Source organism: Mobula birostris, chromosome 23, assembly GCF_030028105.1.
Source record: "Mobula birostris isolate sMobBir1 chromosome 23, sMobBir1.hap1, whole genome shotgun sequence".
Taxonomy (NCBI): Eukaryota; Metazoa; Chordata; class Chondrichthyes; order Myliobatiformes; family Myliobatidae; genus Mobula; species Mobula birostris.
Genome location: NC_092392.1, coordinates 38,310,258 through 38,331,734, shown reverse-complemented (window position 1 = coordinate 38,331,734; position 21,477 = coordinate 38,310,258). Strand labels below are relative to the sequence as shown.

The 21,477-nt window shown below is 40.6% G+C and overlaps 1 protein-coding gene across 4 annotated transcripts in view; it reads left to right on the top strand.

Annotated features, from left to right (window-relative positions):
• The first annotated feature begins 213 nt into the window (after positions 1-213).
• The window catches only part of tbc1d22a (TBC1 domain family, member 22a), a 335,257-nt gene continuing 313,993 nt past the window's right edge, over positions 214-21,477 (top strand). For 2 of the 4 annotated variants that reach the window (XM_072241878.1, XM_072241877.1), the window contains exon 1: positions 214-461. In XM_072241878.1, coding sequence (XP_072097979.1) covers positions 391-461 — 71 coding nt within the window. In that variant the 5' untranslated portion in view covers positions 214-390. The remainder of the gene's footprint in view (positions 462-21,477) is intronic. The other 2 variants (XM_072241880.1, XM_072241879.1) reach the window with 2 other exon arrangements.

Here is a 21,477-nt window from a genome sequence, read left to right as displayed (position 1 = left end):
CATGCAACGTTTCGTATGTGCTGAAGTTGGCCGCCTAGTTGTAGTATTACTCAACATTGCGGAAACGAAATTAATGACAGCAGTTTGTCAATAAAGACAAACGTACCGGGAACCATGAAAAGCTACATTCCCACTGACGTCACGAATCGGGCCGCCCACTTTGTGACATCACCGATCGTAGATGGGAACATTGACAGAAGGCAGCGTCTAATTGGTGCGGCGGTTACCTTGGAAATTCAAGCCAATAGAAAAGATGTTTCTTGGGAATGGAACATGGCGCTCTTGTAGCAGTGAGCCAAGCGGCTGTAGACTGGAGTAAATGTGAATGGTCGTTGTCAGGGGACAGCTGCGCCTGTGTCCGGCACTTGGTGGGACTGGACGCTTCTTCCAATGGCAAAGATGACAAGTGACGGCGGAAAGAAGCAGTTTTGGAAGCGGAATGTTTCCAAAGTTCCAGGCAGGTCAGTGACGTGTTTAGTGGATGACCGGGCCGGACCGAAGCGAGTGGTCCCACGGACTGTGTCGCTGGTCCGCGGTCCAGCCGATCTTCGGTATCAGGCTTCAGGTGCACTGCCTTAAGGGTGATCGTGTTGGGCGACTTTTAAGTTTTGTGGCGCTGCTTGGAAAGTGGCTAAAGTTTTAAAAATCATCAAGTCAGAGCACCTCGAAACTTAAGCATAGATCTATCAAAATTTAGTAGATCGTGTGTCAGTTAAGCACCGTGTGCTGTGTATTTTCCGTGGCCAAAAATGAAAGAAAGGCAGAGGTTAGGCTACTTGTCTGTGGGCTTATAGAAAGGATTTCGGAAGTGAAAGTTGGAAAGTGGAAGCTAGTCATTTAATGTTCTTCAAACTCTCATGGAAACATAATTATATTTATGCGATTACTTTCTATAGTTAACGAGGCTATAAGTAATTGGCTCGTTCAGTGTCAAGATCAGTTTAAAGATGAATTTCATGAAGAAATATTGATGAAGTTTACCTGAAGATGCAAACGTTTTAGGAGTACTAAAATGTATATTAATTCCAAAAGTTTTGGGTAGTAGTTTGTGAAGTCATGATTGTCATTTGGTGAAAGAAATTGTGGATTCTGAAGGCTTTGGAGTTGGAGAATCTGGATGTAGTTTGGGGGATGCAAACTGCTCATTAGTTTGTCAAATCAGTCATCCAGTGGTCATTAATGTCAGATGAAGAATGCAGGTGCTCATGAGTTTTTATCCTTTTTTTTTCAGACTCCTTTCCATTATTCTAGTTAAAAGTTGTTAATGGTTTTCCATGATGCAAATTTAAAATATGCTCAAGTATTTTCTCTATCCCTTGCAGTGAAGAAAATCTCCATTAAGTAACAAATACATTCCTTTTATATAGTGGATATTCAAGTGTTAGTCAGGGGAGATGTGCTCTCTAGCTTTAATTTCCTTGACCATGTTATTACACAAGGACCTGGCATAGGAGCAGGTATATGCTCTTTCATGCCTTCTCTGCCACTTTGTAAGACTGATATTGGTCTCCTTAATTTGTGCCTGGGCACCAGAAACATTTGAATTTCATAAGATCTAATTTGGTTTTGAAAATAGTAAATAACCTGTTCTGGGAATGAGAGGAGAAATCCATCCTTGTCTTATTCTTGAGAGAGTGACACTTCATCCAGTAACAGTAACCTCCAGTTCCAAATTCCTCCACCAGCAGACATGCCCTTGCAGCGCCTACTCTATCAACCCCTGTAAGAAGTTTGCATTTGCTGATGAAATCGCATGATGCTTTTATACACTCTGGATGATGTAGGCCTTGTCGATCTGATGACTCCTCAGAAAATAAGACTTTAATTCCTGGAGTCAAACAAGTGAAACTTCAGTATGCTACAAGTTTCAGGAGCCTAATGTCAGGATATCTTTTATGACGGTGAATCCTTGCAAAGTGTCAGACCCCAATTTGAAGTGGTAGGTTAGTGAAAATTGGTGTCAAGTAACTGGCTGTAGTGTTCAAGGCCATCTTCAATCTCTTGCTGTAGTTGGAGATTCTCACCTGCTTTGAAAGGTCAACAATTGTGCCAGTGCCCAAGGAGACCAGGATGAGCTGCCTCAATGACTGCTGCCCAGCAGTACTCAGATATACTGTGATGAATCGCAGTGACATGTTGGTCATGGTTAAAATTGACTCCTGCCCGAGCAATGATCATACAGTTTACCTACTGCCACAACAATAGACAATAGGTGCAGGAGTGGGCCATTTGGCCCTTCGAGTCAGCACCGCCATTCACTGTGATCATGGCTGATCATCCACAGTCAGTATCCAGTTCCTGCCTTATCCCCATAACCTTTGATTCTGCTATCCTTGAGAGCTCTATCCAGCTCTTTCTTGAAAGCATCCAGAGACTTGGCCTCCACAGCCTTCTGGGGCAGAGCATTCCATACATCCACCACTCTCTGGGAGAAAAAGTTTTTCCTCAACTCCGTTCTAAATGGCCTACCCCTTATTCTTAAATTGTGGCCTCTGGTTCTGGACTCACCCATCAGCGGGAACATGCTTCCTGCCTCCAGCGTGTCCAATCCCTTAATAATCTTATATGTTTCAATAAGATCCCCTCTCAGCCTTCTAAATTCCAGAGTACACAAGCCCAGTCACTCCAATCTTTCGACATATGACAGTCCCGCCGTCCCGGGAATTAACCTTGTGAACCTATGCTGCACTCCCTCAATAGTAAGAATGTCCTTCCTCAAATTTGGAGACCAAAACTGCACACAGTACTCCAGGTGTGGTCTCACCAGGGCCCTGTACGGCTGCAGAAGGACCTCTTTGCTCTTATACTCAATTCCCTTTGTTATGAAGGCCAGCATGCCATTAGCTTTCTTCACTGCCTGCTGTACTTGCATGCTTGCTTTCAGTGACTGATGTACAAGAACACCTAGATCTCGTTGTACTTCCCCTTTTCCTAACTTGACTCCATTTAGATAATAATCTGCCTTCCTGTTCTTACCACCAAAGTGGATAACCTCACATTTATCCACATTAAACTGCATCTGCCATGCATCTACCCACTCACCCAGCCTGTCCAAGTCACCTTGCATTCTCATAACATCCTCCTCACATTTCACACTGCCACCCAGCTTTGTGTCATTGGCAAATTTGCTAATGTTACTTTTAATTCCCTCATCTAAATCATTAATATATATTGTAAACAGCTGCGGTCCCAGCACTGAACCTTGCGGTACCCCCCTGGTCACCCACAGGCCTACAGTGGGTGGAACTTCTGGTTTCCCACTCTGCTTTGAAGCATTTAGGTGACATGTCAGACTGTTGTTTATCAATTACAGCTCAACATTCAACACCATCGCCCCCCTCAATACTAATCAACAAGCTTCAAAATCTGTGCCTCTGCAACTTGATCCTCGAACTCCTTTCCGGAAGCTACAGTCAGATTGGTAATTACAATTTGGGTGTTCAACCAATGTGCAATAGACAACAAACTGTGCAAATAGAAAAAGAAGGAAGTGATAATAATAAACAAATAAGCAATAAATAGCAAGAACATGAGATGAAGAGTATTTGAAAGTGAGTCCATGGGTTATGGGAACATTTTAATGAAGTTATCCTTTCTGGTTCAAGAGCCTGATGATTAGGGGTAATAACTTTTCCTGAACCTGGTGGTGTGAGTTTTGAGGCACTTGCACCTTCTTCCTGATGGCAACGGCGAGAAGAGAGCATGTCTTGGCTTGTGGGGGTCCCTGATGATGATGGATGCTGCTTTCCTGTGACAACGTTTTGTGTAGATGTGCTAAGTGGTAGGGAGGACTTAACTGTAATGGACTGGGCCGTATCCACTAATTTTTGAAGGATTTTCTGTTTAAGGACATTGGTGTATCTATACCAATCTGTGACATAGACAGTCAGTTTACTTTCCACTGCACATCTATAGAAGTTTGGGAAAGTTTGCATGTCATGCCGGACCTTTGCAGGCTCATGAGGAATTAGAGGTGTTGCTGTGCTCTCTTCATAATTCCACTTATATGCTGGGCCCAGGACAAGCAGGTCCTCTGAAATAATAACACTGAGGAATTTAAAGTTATTGACACTCTCTATCCTCGGTGTTTATTTTTGTAACTTCAAGTAATTTTTGTTCTGCACTGTATTTTTACTACGAAACAACAAATTTCACAACAAATGTCAGTGTCAATGAATCTGATTTTGATTCTGTGTTTGATCTTGCCATTTTTTTGTGGATTTTTGTCACAGTTACTTAATTTTTGTATTCCATCCTATTTGCAATAAAGACCAACATCCCATTGAAGTTCCTGGTTACTTGGTGTTACTTTTCGATGATTTTAAGTTACACTTCTCACGCTCTTAAACTTTTCGATGATTTTAAGTTCCCTGGCCCCCTCCGCTTTATTTTCACCATGGATGTCCAGTCCCTATATACTTCCATCCCCCATCAGGAAGGTCTCAAAACTCTCCGCTTCTTTTTGGATTCCAGACCCATCAGTTCCCCTCTACCACCACTCTGCTCCGTCTAGCGGAATTAGTCCTTACTCTTAATAATTTCTCCTTTGGCTCCTCCCACTTCCTCCAAACTAAAGATGTAGCTATGGGCACCCGTATGGGTCTTAGCTATGCCTGCCTTTTCGTTGGCTTTGTGGAACAATCTATGTTCCGTGCCTATTCTGGTATCTGTCCCCCACTTTTCCTTCGCTACATCGACGACTGCATTGGCGCTGCTTCCTGCACGCATGCTGAGCTCATTGACTTTATTAATTTTGCCTCCAACTTTCACCCTGCCGTCAAGTTTACCCGGTCCATTTCCGACACCTCCCTCCCCTTTCTAGATCTTTCTGTCTCTGGAGACAGCTTATCCACTGATGTCTACTATAAGCCTACTGACTCTCACAGCTATCTGGACTATTCCTCTTCTCACCCTGTCTCTTGCAAAAATGCCATCCCCTTCTTACAATTCCTCCGTCTCCGCTGCATCTGCTCTCAGGATGAGGCTTTTCATTCCAGGACGAGGGAGATGTCCTCCCTTTTTAAAGAAAAGGGCTTCCCTTCCTCCACCATCAACTCTGTTCTCAAACGCATCTCCCCCATTTCACGCACATCTGCTCTTACTCCATCCTCCCGCCACCCCACTAGGAATAGGGTTCCCCTGGTCCTCACCTACCACCCCATCAGCCTCCGGGTCCAACATATTATTCTCCGTAACTTCTGCCACCTCCAACGGGATCCCACCACTAAGCACATCTTTCCCTCCCCCCCCCCCTCGCTTTCCGCAGGGATCGCTCCCTATGTGACTCCCTTGTCCATTTGTCCCCCCCATCCCTCCCCACTGATCTCCCTCCTGGCATTTGTAAGCGGAACAAGTGCTACACATGCCCTTACACTTCCTCCCTTACCACCATTCAGGGCCCCAGACAGTCCTTCCAGGTGAGGCGACACTTCACTTGTGAGTCGGCTGGGGTGATATACTGCGTCCGGTGCTCCCGATGTGGCCTTCTATATATTGGCGAGACCCGACGCAGACTGGGAGACCGCTTTGCTGAACACCTACGCTCTGTCCGCCAGAGAAAACAGGATCTCCCAGTGGCCACACATTTTAATTCCACATCCCATTCCCATTCTGACATGTCTATCCACGGCCTCCTCTACTGTAAAGATGAAGCCACTCTCAGGTTGGAGGAACAACACCTTATATTCCGTCTGGGTAGCCTCCAACCTGATGGCATGAACATCGACTTCTCTAACTTCTGCTAATGCCCCACCTCCCCCTCGTACCCCATCCGTTATTTATTTTTATACACACATTCTTTCTCTCACTCTCCTTTTTGTCCCTCTGTCCCTCTGACTATACCCCTGACCCATCCTCTGGGTTCCCCCCCGCTTGTCTTTCTTCCTGGACCTCCTGTCCCATGATCCTCTCGTATCCCTTTTGCCTATCACCTGTCCAGCTCTTGGCTCCATCCCTCCCCCTCCTGTCTTCTCCTATCATTTTGGATCTCCCCCTTCCCCTCCCACTTCTAAATCTCTTACTAACTCTTCCTTCAGTTAGTCCTGACGAATGGTCTTGGCCTGAAATGTCGACTGTACCTCTTCCTAGAGATGCTGCCTGGCCTGCTGCGTTCACCAGCAACTTTGATGTGTGTTGCTTGAATTTCCAGCATCTGCAGAATTCGTGTTGTTTACTTGGTGTAGCTTTGTTTTCTTGATATAAGGGATAAACAACATTAAATAATCTAGTACCATTTAAATAATTTGTTTTTCTGTTTTGCATATTGCAGTAGAAACCCAATATTATTATGCATTACCTGTTATGACCCAATCACTTAACCTATTTATACCCTTTGCAAATTCTGTGTCCTCTTCACAATTTGCTTTCCTGTGACTTGTCAGCCAATCTTTATACAAAACATCCAGTCCCTTCATCAAATCACCGGTTATGGATTGCTTGTGTGAACATCACTTCATCTTATGGGCAGCACAGTAGTGTAGCAGTTAACAGCAGCGATACAGGTTCAAGTTATTTATTGAGATATGGTGTGGAATAGGCTCTTATGGCCTTTTGAGCCACGCCACCCAGCAATTCCTCGATTTAATCCCAGCCTAATCATGGGACTGTTTACAATGACCAATTAAACTGCCAGCTGGTATGTCTTTGGACTGTGGGAGAAAAGCGGAGCACCGGGAGGAAACGCATGCAATCATGGGGAGAACATACAGGTAGCTGTGGGATTGAACCTGGATTGCCTGTACTGTAAGGCATTGTGCTAGCCACTATGCTACATGCCGCCCCTTCCTTGTTTATAAGGAACTTGTACATCCTTGCCATGACTGCTTGGGTTTCCTCCAGCTGTTTCTGTTTCCTCCCACATTCCAAAGACGTATTGGTTCCTAGGTTAATTGTTCACATGGGTGTAGTTGGGTAGTGTGAGCTCACTGGGGCAGAAGTGTCTGTTACTGTTTTATATCTTTAAATTTAAAAACAATTCTGCTTTTCTTCAGTTAAGCAGTCCTTTAAGCTAGGAAATTATCCTAAGTAATTTTTTAAAAAAGGATAACTTTGGTGTTTAGATGTCCAAAAACAGCCATTGATTTCCTGATGTCCACTTGCTAGTTCCAACCTTGAGGAATGCAGTTAAATACAATTACCCTTTCATAAATCCATGTTGACTTAAGCTGATGCGATCACGATTTTGAAAGTATTGTTACAACCTTGGCAATATATTGTAGTATTGTTGTTAATGTCAAATGGTAGGCACACTATCTACATGATCCTTTGCGCCTTTACCAAATGTGTTCTTTTATGATGATTGGACTTTTTCTTGTCAAGATCTTGAGGAAGACGAGAACTAGTATGTTCACCATATCTGTGACCACTTCCTTGAGAACCTTGGGATGGAGGCCATTGTTCGAAGTTCAAGATACACATATTTTCAAAGTATGTATACATTATACAACCTTGAGATTAATCTCCTGACAGGCAGCCATGAAACAAAGAAACCCAGAAGAACTCATTTTTTAAGAAAAAGATCGACAAACATGGAGGGGAAGAAAAACAAATCATGCATATAGTGTTCTGAACTGAAGTCCACAAAGAGAGTCTGCCCGCAGTCCCTTAGTTTAGTGCAGAGTGGAGCAGTGAGCTGATCCAGCTCAGGCCATGACACCCTGACCTTTGAAATCTAGCCTGGCACCTAAACTGACGTACAGTCATCAGGTCAATACACATTGGGACCTGGGTCTCGCTGCCTCGATTCAGCCGGGACTTGGCCTTTTCAATTCGGCCTGGCACTTTAATCGATCAAATCTCAAGTCTTTCTCGCTCTCGGCGACCGCCCTGTTGCATTGCCTCACCTCACCTCGGCTCTACCACATTGAAATGCCTCCAAGTCCAAAGGGAAGTACACACTATTGCTTGCAATTGTTTGCAAGAAAAAGTGTGGTTAACAAAGTTGGTTGTTTTCTTTGATTTTAGCCACCAGCCAGAAGTCGCTGAGGTTCACTGGATGTCCAGTGGACTTACATCAGCTCAACTAATTTGCTGGGTACCTCTTCTCTCAATAATGGTTGTTCTTCATTCTCCTTTTGATTTCCTATATTTTTGTAATTTTTGTCTTCTACTGTGAAGATGGCTATGAATTATTTTACATATTTGTCATTTCTTTATTTTCCTTTTTTAAAAAATTATCCCCTCACACTTCCTTCTCACAAAATCAATACATGTGCACACTTGGGATGTACTCCTTGTGTAATCACTGTGTGCTGCAGTTTTCTGGTTTTGTCATGTTGGCTTGGGTACTCAAAGGGCTCAATCAAGTCCTAGGCATATGAGGATAAGATAGGGCAACTCAGGGTGTATGGTGAAATTTGTCAGTGTATTAGTAATGCTTTTGGCATAATAAATAAGGGGCATGGTGAGAAAGGAGTTTGATGTGATTGGTGGGTGGAAGAGGAGTGTAAGATGACTGGTTGTGCCAGGTATGGTGAAGTTGGGAGGCTTTGGCAGGTGAATGACAGATGGAGGTAGATAAAGATGGTGGGGTGGAGGAAGAGGGACAGAGACAGCAAGGTGGTGGAGGTACAAAGAAGTGTGAGGTGGAGACAGTTGCTGGAGGAAGATGAGTAGAAACACAAGAGTTACCACTGCTGGGCTCTAAAGGACATAATGCTTGCTTTTGGCTGGACTGAATCTTTGGGTCCGACTGAAGTGGCAGGACCCGAGTCTGAAAGCCAACAATGAATTGATGTTTGGCTGAACCAGATTAAAAAGATTATGGTGTCGAGGCCGAGGGTGGCGGACTAACCAGTGTTCAGCTCACTATGCGAGGCTTTGCTTGCTTCAGCGCTGAACTGACTTTGCAGCTGTAGACTGCAGTCATCGGCGTTCACTTCAGAGCTGAACCTGGCTCTGGCGGTAGCCTGCAGACATCAGGCTCCTGGACTGGCCACAGTGCTAAACTGGCTACGTGGCTTTGGACTTGCTTTCGGGGACTCTACGATTCATGTTCTGTGGATTGTTTGTTTGCTTGTTTTGATTTGTTTGCACAATTTGTTCTTTCTTGCATATTGGATGTATGACTGTCTTTGTGATGTGGGGTATTTCGTAAATTGTACTGTGTTTTTGATTTGTGGCTGCCTGAAAGAAGACTAATCTCAAGGTTGTATATGATGTACAGTAGTGGTCACCAACCTTTTTAAGCCCAAGATCCCCGACCTTGACCTTAGTGAAAGACAAGATCTATCTACTAAATCGTTTAGAGAAAAAAACAGCTCAGATTGTTCTTCCAATTTGAGGTCTTTTATTTGGGCCAATTGTATTTGAATTACACAAAATACTTTTGTCAAACTTTCAAATTAATTCAAACAAGAAAACACTGTAACTAGCATATCAAGCAGGCCATAGCTGTCTTTCTTTAAGAATATTACAATACTTCACAGCTTGAATTCTAAGTTTCATTAGTTAATTTTATTTCAACAAGAAAAATAAATGAATAAAAATTGACTGTTGCACTCAGTGTGATGACTGGGGCTGAATACTTTCTGCTAGTTCCCTGAAATTTGGCTCATAACTACAGACAGCCAGTCTAACAGCTCCCATACTTATATTTAATAATTTTCCTCTGTGAAAATGCAATTTCACATAGATAAGTTGACCTGTGTCGTTTTTGTTTTTAAAGTCATTAAAAACAGTCTCTGCGGTAATGGCCATTGCTCCCTTGAATAAATCGCCATCTGTAAAAGGCTTCTTGTGTTTAGCCAAAAGGTGACTTACACGAAATGATGCTTCAATAGCAGCCTTATTTTGAGCAGCAGGTTTTGTGAAAAATGATTGCTGGGCCTTCAACCCTGATCTCAGCTCCTCAACTTTCCAGGCACGAATTGTGCTCTTTGGGGGGTAGGTGTCTTTAAATTTCTGGTGGTTGGTGTTTTGGTGCCGCTCCAGATTCCCTCTTTTAGTCAGTGCTTGTGTTTGGTGGCACAACATACATACACACTTGTCTCTCACCAAGGTAAATAGAAATTCCTTTTCCCATTCTGGATGGAATTTGTATGTTTTCGCCTTCTTTCGTGGAGCCTCCGCCATGCAGTCAGGACTTCACGAGTGAGTGCCGTATATTGATGTTTGCGACAGTCTGTACTCTTACCTAATCTAATTGGTCACTTTGATGCAGCACAAGCTACGCTGAAAATGCAGTTCATGGCGGGGGAGCTACACACATGCACACTGGGCAGAAAGAACGGAACTAAAACCCCGCAACTCGGAAACAATCTCTCTTTACAAACAGCTTTCAGTAGCGAAAGTATTGCTATTTTACCATTATCCTAATTAGTATTACTTATTTTTATAATGCTCACATTAGAACAGTATTTGTGTATTTAATTTTGATTTTTTTCGGGATCTACTGGGAAAGTCTTAAAGATCGACCGGTCAATCGCAATCGATGGGTTGGCCACCACTAGTGTACGTACTTTGATAATCAATGTACTTTGGAAAAATTGGAATCTCTAGGCAATTTCTCCCCATAGATGATGCCTGACTTTCTGAGTCCCTCTAGCATCTTGTGTGATGCTTTTGGATTATTGATTTGTTTGCAGCTTCTTAAACTGTTAAGTATTTAGAGTGAGATGTTAAATGAAGTACTAAATATGATGAGTTGGGAATGTGCTGTTCAGTTTGTCTTTAAAACAGGGAACAGTCCAAGGGAATTGTAGGAAGTCAGTTCTGAGAGGTGAAAGCTGGGGACACTAACTAAAACTTAAAAATAACGTAACGGGATGCTGACTTTATGGATGGTTGGCTGAGATCTGTTGTTGTGATTCCTGTGTTACAGGGGAACTCGGAGTTCAGTGTCCTGGGGATCACCAGTTTTTAAAAAAACATAAGATATAGCAGAATTAGGCCACTTGGCCCATTGACGGTTCTCCGCCATTTCATCATAACTGATTTATTCTTCCTCTCAACTCCCTTCTCCTGCCTTCTCCCTGTAACCTTTAGATGCCCTAATTAATCAAGAACCTATCAACCTCTGCTTTAAATATACCCAGTGGACTGACCTGATCAATTGTCCGATTAAACACCTTCTGGTTAAAGAAATTCCTCATCATCTCTGTCCTAAATGGGCGTCCTTCAGTTATGAGGCTGTGCCCTCTCATCCTAGTCTCCCTCACTATAGGCAGTATCCTTTCCACATCGACTATGTCTTAGCCTTTCAATATTTGATAAATTTTAATGAGATTCCCCCCCCCACCACCACCAATTCTTCTGAACTCCAGTGAGTACAGCCCCAGAGCCATCAAACACGCCTCATACATTCACACTTTCATTCAGAATCGGTTTTATTATCACCGGCAAGTGATGTTAAATTTGTTAACTTAGCAGCAGCAGTTTAATACAATACATAAGCTAGCAGAAAAAAAATAATAAATACAATAAAATTAATAATAAGAAATAAAGATTTATGTTGAGTAGATTAAAAAAAGTGCAAAAACATAAATACTGTATATTTTTTTTAAAAAAAAGTGTGGTGGTGTCCAAAGATTCAATGTCCATTTTGGAATCGGATGGCAGAAAGGAAGAAGCTGTTCCTGAATTGTTGAGTGTGTGCCCTCAGGCTTCTGTACCTCCTACCTGAAGGTAACAGTGAGAAACGGGCATGCCCTGGGATTGTTCTGGTGAACCTCCTTTGGACCCTCTCCAATGCCTGCATATCTTTTCTTAGATAAGCGGCCCAGAACTGCTCAAAATATTCCAAGTGCAGTCTGCTGAATGCCTTCTAAAGCCTCAGCATCAACTCCCTGCTCTTTTATTCTAGTCCTCTTGAAATGAATGTTAACATTGTCTTTCCCTTCCTTACCACTGACTCAACCTGCAAGTTCACCTTGAGGGAATCCTGCATGAGGTCTCCCAAGTCCCTTTGACTTTTCAATTTTCTCCCTGTTTGGAAAATAGTCTATACTTTTGTTCCTTCTATCAAAGAGCATGACCATACACTTCCCTACACTATATAGGTGTACCCTGCTTTTCGAACGTTCGCTTTATGAAACCTCGCTGTTACGAAAGACCTACATTAGTTACCTGTTTTTGCTAACAGAAGGTGTTTTCACTGTTACAAAAAAAGGCAGCGCGCGCCCCAAGCAGCTAAGCTCCTCCCTCGGAACTGCATTCTTGCTGGCATTGCTTAAACACGTGCCTGTGAGCAGCCGTTAGCAAGGTGAGTTCTCTTTCTTTTTAAATCTTTTTATTGAATAAGTATACAAAAGGGTAAGCCATATAGGCACTAATACACTGTTAGAATATAATAAAATTACAGGAGATATTAATACAGAAAAGAAAGTGATACAAACAATGTAATTTAAACAAACATACTAAGGTAACATAATAGTATACTAATTTATTTATATATATCTATCTCAATAGAGAAAAGGAAAAAAAACCCCACCGTGCAATTAAACTAAAAGCAAAGCAAAGCAATGGGCTAACTTAGAACCAAATAGAGTTAAAGAACTTAAAATCATGTCCTCAAACCCGACCTCCATTAAAAACAGTAAAAAAAAACAAGAAGGGTATATAAATATGGAGCAAAAAAGAGAAGAAAAAAAAATTACATTAAATAAAAATATTGAATAAAAGATCTCCAGGTCTGTTCAAATTTAAGTGAGGAATCATAAAGATTGCTTCTAATTTTCTCCAAATTCAAGCATAATATCGTCTGAGAAAACCAAAAAAAGGTGGTTGGAGCGTTAAGCTCTTTCCAATATTGTAAGATACATCTTTTTGCCATTAAAGTAAGAAATGCAATCATTCTACAGGCTGAAGGAGAAAGATTACTGGAAATTTTAGGTAGTCCAAAGATAGCAGTAATAGGGTGAGGAGAGATATCTATATTCAATACCTTTGAAATAATATTAAAAATGTCTCTCTAAAAAGTTTCCAAAGTAGGACAAGACCAAAACATATGAGTTAAAGATGCTATCTGCCCTGGATATCTATCACAAAAAGGATTAATATGAGAATAAAAGCGAGTTAATTTATCTTTGGACATATGTGCTCTATGAACAACTTTAAATTGAATTAGGGAATATTTAGCACAGATAGAGGAAGTATTGACTAATTGTAAAATCTACCTGCAGTCATCCATGGAAATAATAGACCCCAATTCCTGTTCCCAATCTACCCTAATCTTATCAAATGGAGCTTTCCTAAGTTTCATAGTAATATTATAAATCATAGCCGATGCACCTTTCTGACATGGATTAAGGTTAATTATAGTATCTAAAATGTATGTAGGAGGAAGCATTGGAAAAGAAGAAAGTATAGTACTTAGGAAATTTCTAATTTGTAGATATCTAAAAAAATGTATTCTTGATGAATTATATTTATTAGATAATTGTTCAAAAGACATAAGGGAACCATCCAAAAATAAATCCAAAAACCGTGAAATACTCTTAGTCTTCCAAATTTGAAAAGCACGATCCGTAAAAGAGGGAGGAAAAAATGTTACCTAAGATAGGAATGGCTAGCCCAAATTGGTTAAGATCAAAAAATTTTCTGAATTGGAACCGAATTCGTAAGGTATATTTAACTATCGGGCTAGAGACCTGTTTATGGCGTTTCAAATCAAAAGGAAGAGAGGAACCTAAAATAGTGCCAAGTGTAATCCTGAACAGATTGTAATTCCAATGCTACCCATTTAGGAATGGATAGTATATCCTGGTCAAGTAACCAAAATTTCATATGTCGAATATTGATTGCCCAATAATAGAATCTAAAGTTAGGTAATGCTAAACCTCCATCTCTCTTAGCTTTCTGTAAATGTATTTTACCCAGTCTCGGGTTTTTATTTTGCCAAATAAATGAAGAAATTTTTGAGTCAACTTTATCAAAAAAGATTTTGGAACGAAAGTCGGTAATGCCTGAAATATATATAGAAATTTTGGCAGAAAAAACATCTTAACTGCATTAATATGACCAATCAAAGTTAAATATAAAGGAAACCATTTAGATGAAAGTTGAATAATATGGTCAATTAAGGGTAAAAAGTTAATCTTAAATAAATCTTTGTGTTTACAAGTAATTTTAATCCCAAGATATGAAAAATAATTATTAATCAATTTAAACGGAAAGTTATGATATAAGGGAAGTTGTTTATTAATTGGGAAAAGTTCACTCTTACTAAGATTTAATTTATAACCTGAAAAGAGACTAAATTGTGCTAATAACCCTAAAACAGCAGGGATGGATTTTTGAGGATTAGAAATATATAAAAGTAAGTCATCAGCATAGAGTGATATTTTATGGGACTTTAAGCCCCGAGTTATCCCAGTAATATTTGGAGATTCTCAAATGGCAATTGCAAAAGGTTCGAATGCAATATCAAATAATAAAGAGGACAACCTTGTCGAGTACCTCGAAAAAGAGGGAAAAAGGTGAGCTTAGAGAGTTAGTACGGACCGAGGCCACAGGAGAATGATATAACAGTTTGATCCAAGATATAAATTTCGAGCTAAAATTAAACATTTCAAGCACCTTAAATAAGTAAGGCCATTGTACTCTATCAAAAGCTTTCTCAGCATCTAAAGAGATAACACACTCAGGAACATTTTGTGAGGGAGTATAAACAATATTTAACAGTGTGCAAATGTTATAAAAAGAGTAACGACCTTTAATAAAACCCGTTTGGTCTTCCGAAATAATAAAAGGAAGTACTTTTTCTAATCTGTTTGCTAATAACTTAGAACAAATTTTAGAGTCAACATTTAATAAAGATATTGGTCTGTAAGATGCACATTGAGCAGGATCTTTATCCTTCTTTAATATTAGAGAGATTGACGCTCTATTGAAAGATTCGGGAAGTTTACCAAGATTTAATGAAGCGTCGAAAACCCTACAGAACCAAGGGATTAATGAAGGTGCAAAACGTTTATAAAATTCTATGGTAATCCCATCAGGGCCAGGAGCTTTCCCCAGGTTCATAGAGGAGATAACATTCTTAATCTCATCAGTGGTAATGGGAGTATCTAGCATAGAAGACATATCCTGTGAAATCTCAGGGAAGTCTAGATTATCTAAAAAATCATTCATATATTTAGAGTCTTGAGGAGACTCTGATTGATATAAGGAAGAATAAAAATCAAAGAAAGTTTGATTAATCCCCGCATGATCAAGTATCAGTCGATCATTTTGATTATAAATCTGATTAATTTGAGATTTAGCATAATTAGACTTCAATTGGTTAGCCAACAGTTTGCCAACTTTGTCACTGTGTACATAAAATTCACTTCTTGTTTTCTTTAATTGGTTTACAATCGAGGACGAAAGTAATAAACTGTGTTCCATTTGAAGTTCAGTTCTTTGTTTATATAACTCCTCAGAGGGAGCTGTAACATATTTCTTATCAATTTCCTTAATCATATCCACAATTACCAACTCCTCCTGCTTCAGCTTCTTCCTCAAAGCAGCAGAATACGAGATAATCTGACCACGAATATAAGCTTTAAACGTATCCCGAAGAAAATTCACAGAAATGTCCTCTGTATAGTTGATTGTAAAAAAAAAAGATCAATCTGTTCATTCATAAAGTTAACAAAGTCCGAGTCCTGAAGCAATAGCGAATTAAAACGCCATTGTCTATTACTTTGTGTATTGGCCTGAATTTTAATAGAAAGCTTAAGTGGAGCATGATCCGAAATGGTTATAGAGTCATAATCACATTTAATCACTGAAGAAATAAGACGAGAGTCAATAAAGAAATAATCAATTCTTGAATAGGAATGGTGAACATGTGGAAAAAAAAGAAAAATCTTTTTCCTGAGGATGCAGAAAATGCCAAATGTCCGTCGACCCAGAATCAGAGAGGAATGAATTAATTAAAGTTGCAGATTTATTAGGTAAGGTCCGTAGAGGAGCCGAACGGTCCAAAGCTGGAGATAAACAGCTATTAAGATCTCCGCCCCAGATCAATGAAAACTCATTCAAATTCGGGAACTGATTAAATAATGATTTATAAAATTCCGGACAGTCCATATTGGGAGCCTAAATATTAACCAAAGCTACCTTTCTATTAAATAGTAGACCACTAACCAGTAGAAATCTACCATTCGGATCAGAAATAATATCTTGTTGTATAAAAGTAACTGAGGAGTCTATAAAAATAGAGACGCCTTGAATCTTAGCGTTAGAGTTCGAATGGAACTGTTGTTCCTTCCAGGATTTAAAAAAACGTAGTCTGTCCCCCCTCCGCACATGGGTCTCTTGTAAAAATAAAATTTGTGCTTTAAGCCTCCGGAACACTTTAAAAACTTTCTTCCTTTTAATAGGATGGTTAAGACCATTAGTATTCCAGGAGATGAAATTAATAATAGACTCCATAAACCCTAAAGTCAACCCGCAACAAGGAGGATTGACGATAGGCTCGACCCACGAACCTGGAAAGGGAACAGAACAAATGAGAGATACCGGGAAGGAGAACGCAACCAATACTTCAATAGTATACATAGCCCAAGAAGAATAAAACTAAAACGTGAAGCCCCTCCCACCACCCCCCACCTCATGACCCCAAGGCTAAATCGAACACAGACCAGCTGGAAAGAAGCAAGCACTAAAACTACCCCCATGACTTCCGATAGATGCTCCCTAAAAAAAAGTGTAAATATAAAAAAGATCAGCTAGTTATAAAACAGTAAAAGAATAAAAAAGTAAGTCAGTTAAAACAAACACTTAATATAACAGAGAAAAAGCCAGAAAATATAAAAAAAACCGCAACAAACCCCAGACCCTATGAATAAACAAAAAAAAATAAAATTATTAACATAAACTAGTTATGAAAACCTACAAAAAAAAATTTAAAAACTACAAAATTTAAGGCCTCAAAGGAAATACGTAGAATGACGCTGAGGGAATAACCACCCAGAATCCCCTGGGAAAAAGAAAGGAATGACGCAGATAGAAAGAAAGTTTAGCAACCATATTAATTAATCAAAAATAAACTTTTCTGCCCATATAAGGCAAAAAAAAATGAAGGCCGACAGATTCACAACCTCCGATCAAACGGAGATTGTTAAAAATTACGATTAAGATGTTGAAGGTGAAAATTGATCCAGATAACTCTGGGCGTCCGATGGAGATTCAAAAAAACGAAGGGCTCCATCCAACGTACGAATCCTTAAACGTGCTGGGTAAAGCAGCGCTGGTTTTAAATCCATCCTGTAGAGTTCCGACATCACAGATTTGTAACGAATCCGTTGATCCCGAATTGGTTTACTGAAATCCTCCACGAATCGGAACTTAAGATCCAAAAAATCAATGTAACGTTTAGATCGAACGAAACGAAACAGTTTCTCCTCGTCTTGAAAGTAATGAAAACGTAAGATGACATGTCGAGGTTTATCTGACTTAGACGAGTATGATGGAACTCTGTGAACACGATCCAATAACGGTGGTTGGTCAGGAAATACAGTAAGAAATGCGTCTTTTAAAAGTTAAGAAAAATACTTCATAGGGTTATCAGATTTGACAGTTTCACGCACCCCAATCATTCGAAGATTCTGCCGTCGCATTCTGGATTCTAAGTCAGAATTTTTAAAAGTCAGAAAGTCAAGTTTCTTCTTCATTACCTTAATTGTTTCTTCGATTTTCTCCATCTTGAGTTCATTTTGTTGCGTGGATTTTTGAAGATCAGATATAACTGACTGATGTTCCGTAATAGATGTTTGAATCTTATCGATTGAATGGGCAATTTTCTGGAAATTAATTGAAATTTCCGCACGATTCAGCTCCGTAATAGAGGTTGAAATTTCCCTTTGAATTAGATCCGATATAGCTTTCAAAGTCACCGGTGGTTCAGTCGAAGGAAAATCGGTACCTTTCGGTCTAACCAGAGGTTTGCCGTCCTTCCCGTTTTTTCCATTCTTTGACATAGCAGACCTTAAAAGCATCCGATTATCAAAGAGCCCAATTTATTTCAAAATATTGTAAAAGTCGGTGCCTTAATGGTTAATTAAAATATAGCTGATCATAAGAAAAAAAACTCAGAGGTAATGGAGCGAGTCAAGAACACGACTTCACTCCATGAGCTCTACCGGAAGTCCCCAGCAAGGTGAGTTCTAAGGTATCGGAAAAGCCTAGAAGAGCTCATAAGGGTGTTACACTTAGCGTAAAACTAGACATAATTAAGCGTTTTGATCGTGGTGAACGAAGTAAGGACAAAGTGAGTTTGGCTTGTGGAAGTTGTCGAAAATGATGTTGAAGAGGTTTTGGCATCCCATGACCAAGAGCTGATGCAATTGGAAGAGGAAAGTATAACAATTGAAACCGAATGCAGTAGCGAACAGACCGAAAGTGAAGTCATCCAGGAACTGAACGTGAAGCAACTGCGTGAGATGATAGAAAAATGCGCGAGGATAAGCAGCCAAGCATACTGTCGTTTTTCAAGCCTTCCACATCAGCCACAGCAGATGATGAACCTCGACCTTTGACATGGAGACAGGCAGGCATGAAGATAACCTGCCTGCCTTGATGGAAACAGACAACGATGAGATGACACCCCAGTGTTCCACCACCCCAACCCCTGGGCCACTGACAGATACATTGCCGCGGAGAATATAGCGGTAGCCGGGGCGCACCCAGCACATCTTTAAGAAAAAAGCCGAAATAAACAAGCTAATTGACTAGGTGCCGCCTGGCACTTAATTGTCGGCCCAGATCAGAGGCGATTGCTGATTGCGTCTCCTCTGATCTGGGCCGACATTTACGTGCCGGGCGGCACCTAATCAATTAGCTTGTTTATTTAGGCTTTTTCCTTAAAGGTGTGCTGGGTGCGTCCCAGCTACCACTGTACCGCTGCATTCTTTGTGGATCGGTATTGTTTGGTGGCCTGGAGGTTGGGGTCCACTGCACCACCCCAACCTGCAACGACCCAGCCTAACACACCATAATCAGTGTGCTGGACGCTGTCTTCCCGATTCCAGTAAGTGATACTACACTGTACATACATTATTTCTACTTTATATAGGCTGTGTATTTTTATGTGTTATTTTGTATGATTTGGCAGCTTGATAGCTTAAAGGTTACGGAGAGAGTGTTTCTGCCAACAGCGCTTGCATGAATTTTTGCTATGGAGAACAGTGCGGCAATGATTGTAGAAAAGTATTTCTACTTTATTTAGGCTGTGTACTTATCATATCACTCCTTCTTTTATTATATGTTACTGTTATTTTAGGTTTTATGTCTTACTTGGCATAATTTGGTAGGTTATTTTTTGGGTCTGCGAACGCTCACAAATTTTTCCCATATAAATGGTAATTGCTTCTTCACTTTACGACATTCTGGCTTACAAACCGTTTCATAGGAACGCTCTACCTTCGGATGGCGGGGGAGACCTGTATTCCATCTGCCGCTTCTTTGCCCATTCCCTCAATCAGTCTGAGTCCTTCTGCAGACACCCTGCTTCCTCACACTATCTTCTGCTCCACCTTTCTTCATATCATCCACAAAGCCATCAAATTCTTTATCCAAATTATTGACATATAATGTGAAGAGAAACGATCCCAACACCAGCACACCCCTAGTCACCGGCAGTTAAACAGGAAAGGCCCTCTTTATTCCAACTCTTGGCCTCCTGCCAATCAACCAAATTCTATCCATGCTTGTATCTTTCCTGTATTACCATAGGCTCTTATCGTGTTAAACGGCTTCATATGCCGCACCTTGTTAAAGGCCTTCTGAAAATCCAAGTACACAACATTCACTGACTCTCCTTTGTCTATCCTGCTGGTTATTTACTCAAAGGAGCCCAACAGATCAGTCAGGCAAGTTTTCCCCTCGAGAAAACTATGCTATTTTATCATGTGCTTCCAAGCATCTGGAAACCTCTTTGTTAATAGTAGACCCTACCATCTTTCTAACCACTGAAATCAGGCTGACTGGCCTATAATTTCTTTTCTACTCCCTACTCACTTCTTGAAGAGTGGAGTAACATTTACAATTTTCCAGTCCTCCAGAAGCATTCCAGAATGTAGTGATTCTTGAAAGAGCATTACTAATGCCTTCACAATCACTTCATCTGCCTCTTTGAGACCCCTTGAATGTAGTCCATCAGGTCCAGGTGACTTATCTACCTTCAGTCCTTTCAGCTTCCCACGCACCTTCTTCTTAGTGATAGCAAAAACACTCACTTTTGCCCCCCTGACACTGTTGCATTCCTGGAAATCCGCTAATGTCTTCCACACTGAAGACTGATATAAAATTCTCAAGTTCCTCTGCCATTTTTTTCACCCCCATTACATTCCATCATTATTTTTCAGTGGCCCAATATCCACTCTTTTACTCTTTATATATCGGAAAAACTTTTTGTATCCTTTTTTATATTATTAGGTAGCTTAGCTTCATATTTTATCTTTTTGCTCCGTATGGTTTTTTTAGTTGTCTTCTGTTGATTTGCTGTTGAACTTCCCAACCCTCCAACTTCCCACTAATTTTTGTTCTATTATATGCCCTCTCTTTTGCTTTTGTTAGCTTTGACTTCCCTTGTCAGCCAAGGTTGCCTCATCCTTTAGGAAATTAATTCTTTGGGATGTATCTATCCTGCACCTTTTGAATTGCTCCCAGAGACTCTAACCTTTGCTATTCTGCTATATTCCCTATTAGTGTCCGTTTCCAGTTAACTTTGGTCAGCTCCTCGTTTGTGCCTTTGGAGTTCCCTTTACTCCACTGTAATAATGATGCAAACTGCAGGGTGAATTCTATCATACTGTGATCACTGCCTTGTAAGGGTCCCTTTATCACATCTGGGTCTTTACATAGCACCCAATCCAGAATTGCCATTCCCCTGATGGCCTCAACCACAAGCTGCTTGAGAAAGCTAATTTATAGGCATTCTACAAATTACTTCTCTTGGCATCCAGCACCAACCTGATTTTCCCCATCTTCCTTCATATTGAAATCCTCCATGACTATCGCAACATTGCACTTTTCACTTTGCCTTTTCTGTCTCCTGTTGTAATTTGTAGCCCACATCCTGGCTACTGTTAGCCCTATATATCAGGTTCTTTTACTCATTCAGTTTCTAAACTCTACCCGAAAGATTCTGTATATTTCAATCCCATGTCACCTCTTTCTAAGGATTTGATTTCATTTTTCCCAACCGAGCTACCCCATCTCCTCTGCCCACCTGCCTATCCTTTTGATACGATGTGTATCCATGGATGCTAAGCCCCCAACTGTGATCTTCCTTCAGCCACGACTCAGCGATGCCCGCAACATCATACCTGCCAACCTCTATCTGTACTACAAGATCATTTATTCATTTTGTATAATGGTGGCAGCCATTTTGTTTTCCTATTCCTGTCCCCACACTGACCTGTCAAGTCCAATGTCTTCTGCACTACCAATACCAATGTGAGGTCAATCACCAACTTGAACAGTGCTTCGTAGACATATTCTTCAGTGTTTTACAGTCCAATCGTATGAACATTGTAATTTCCCATTCAAACT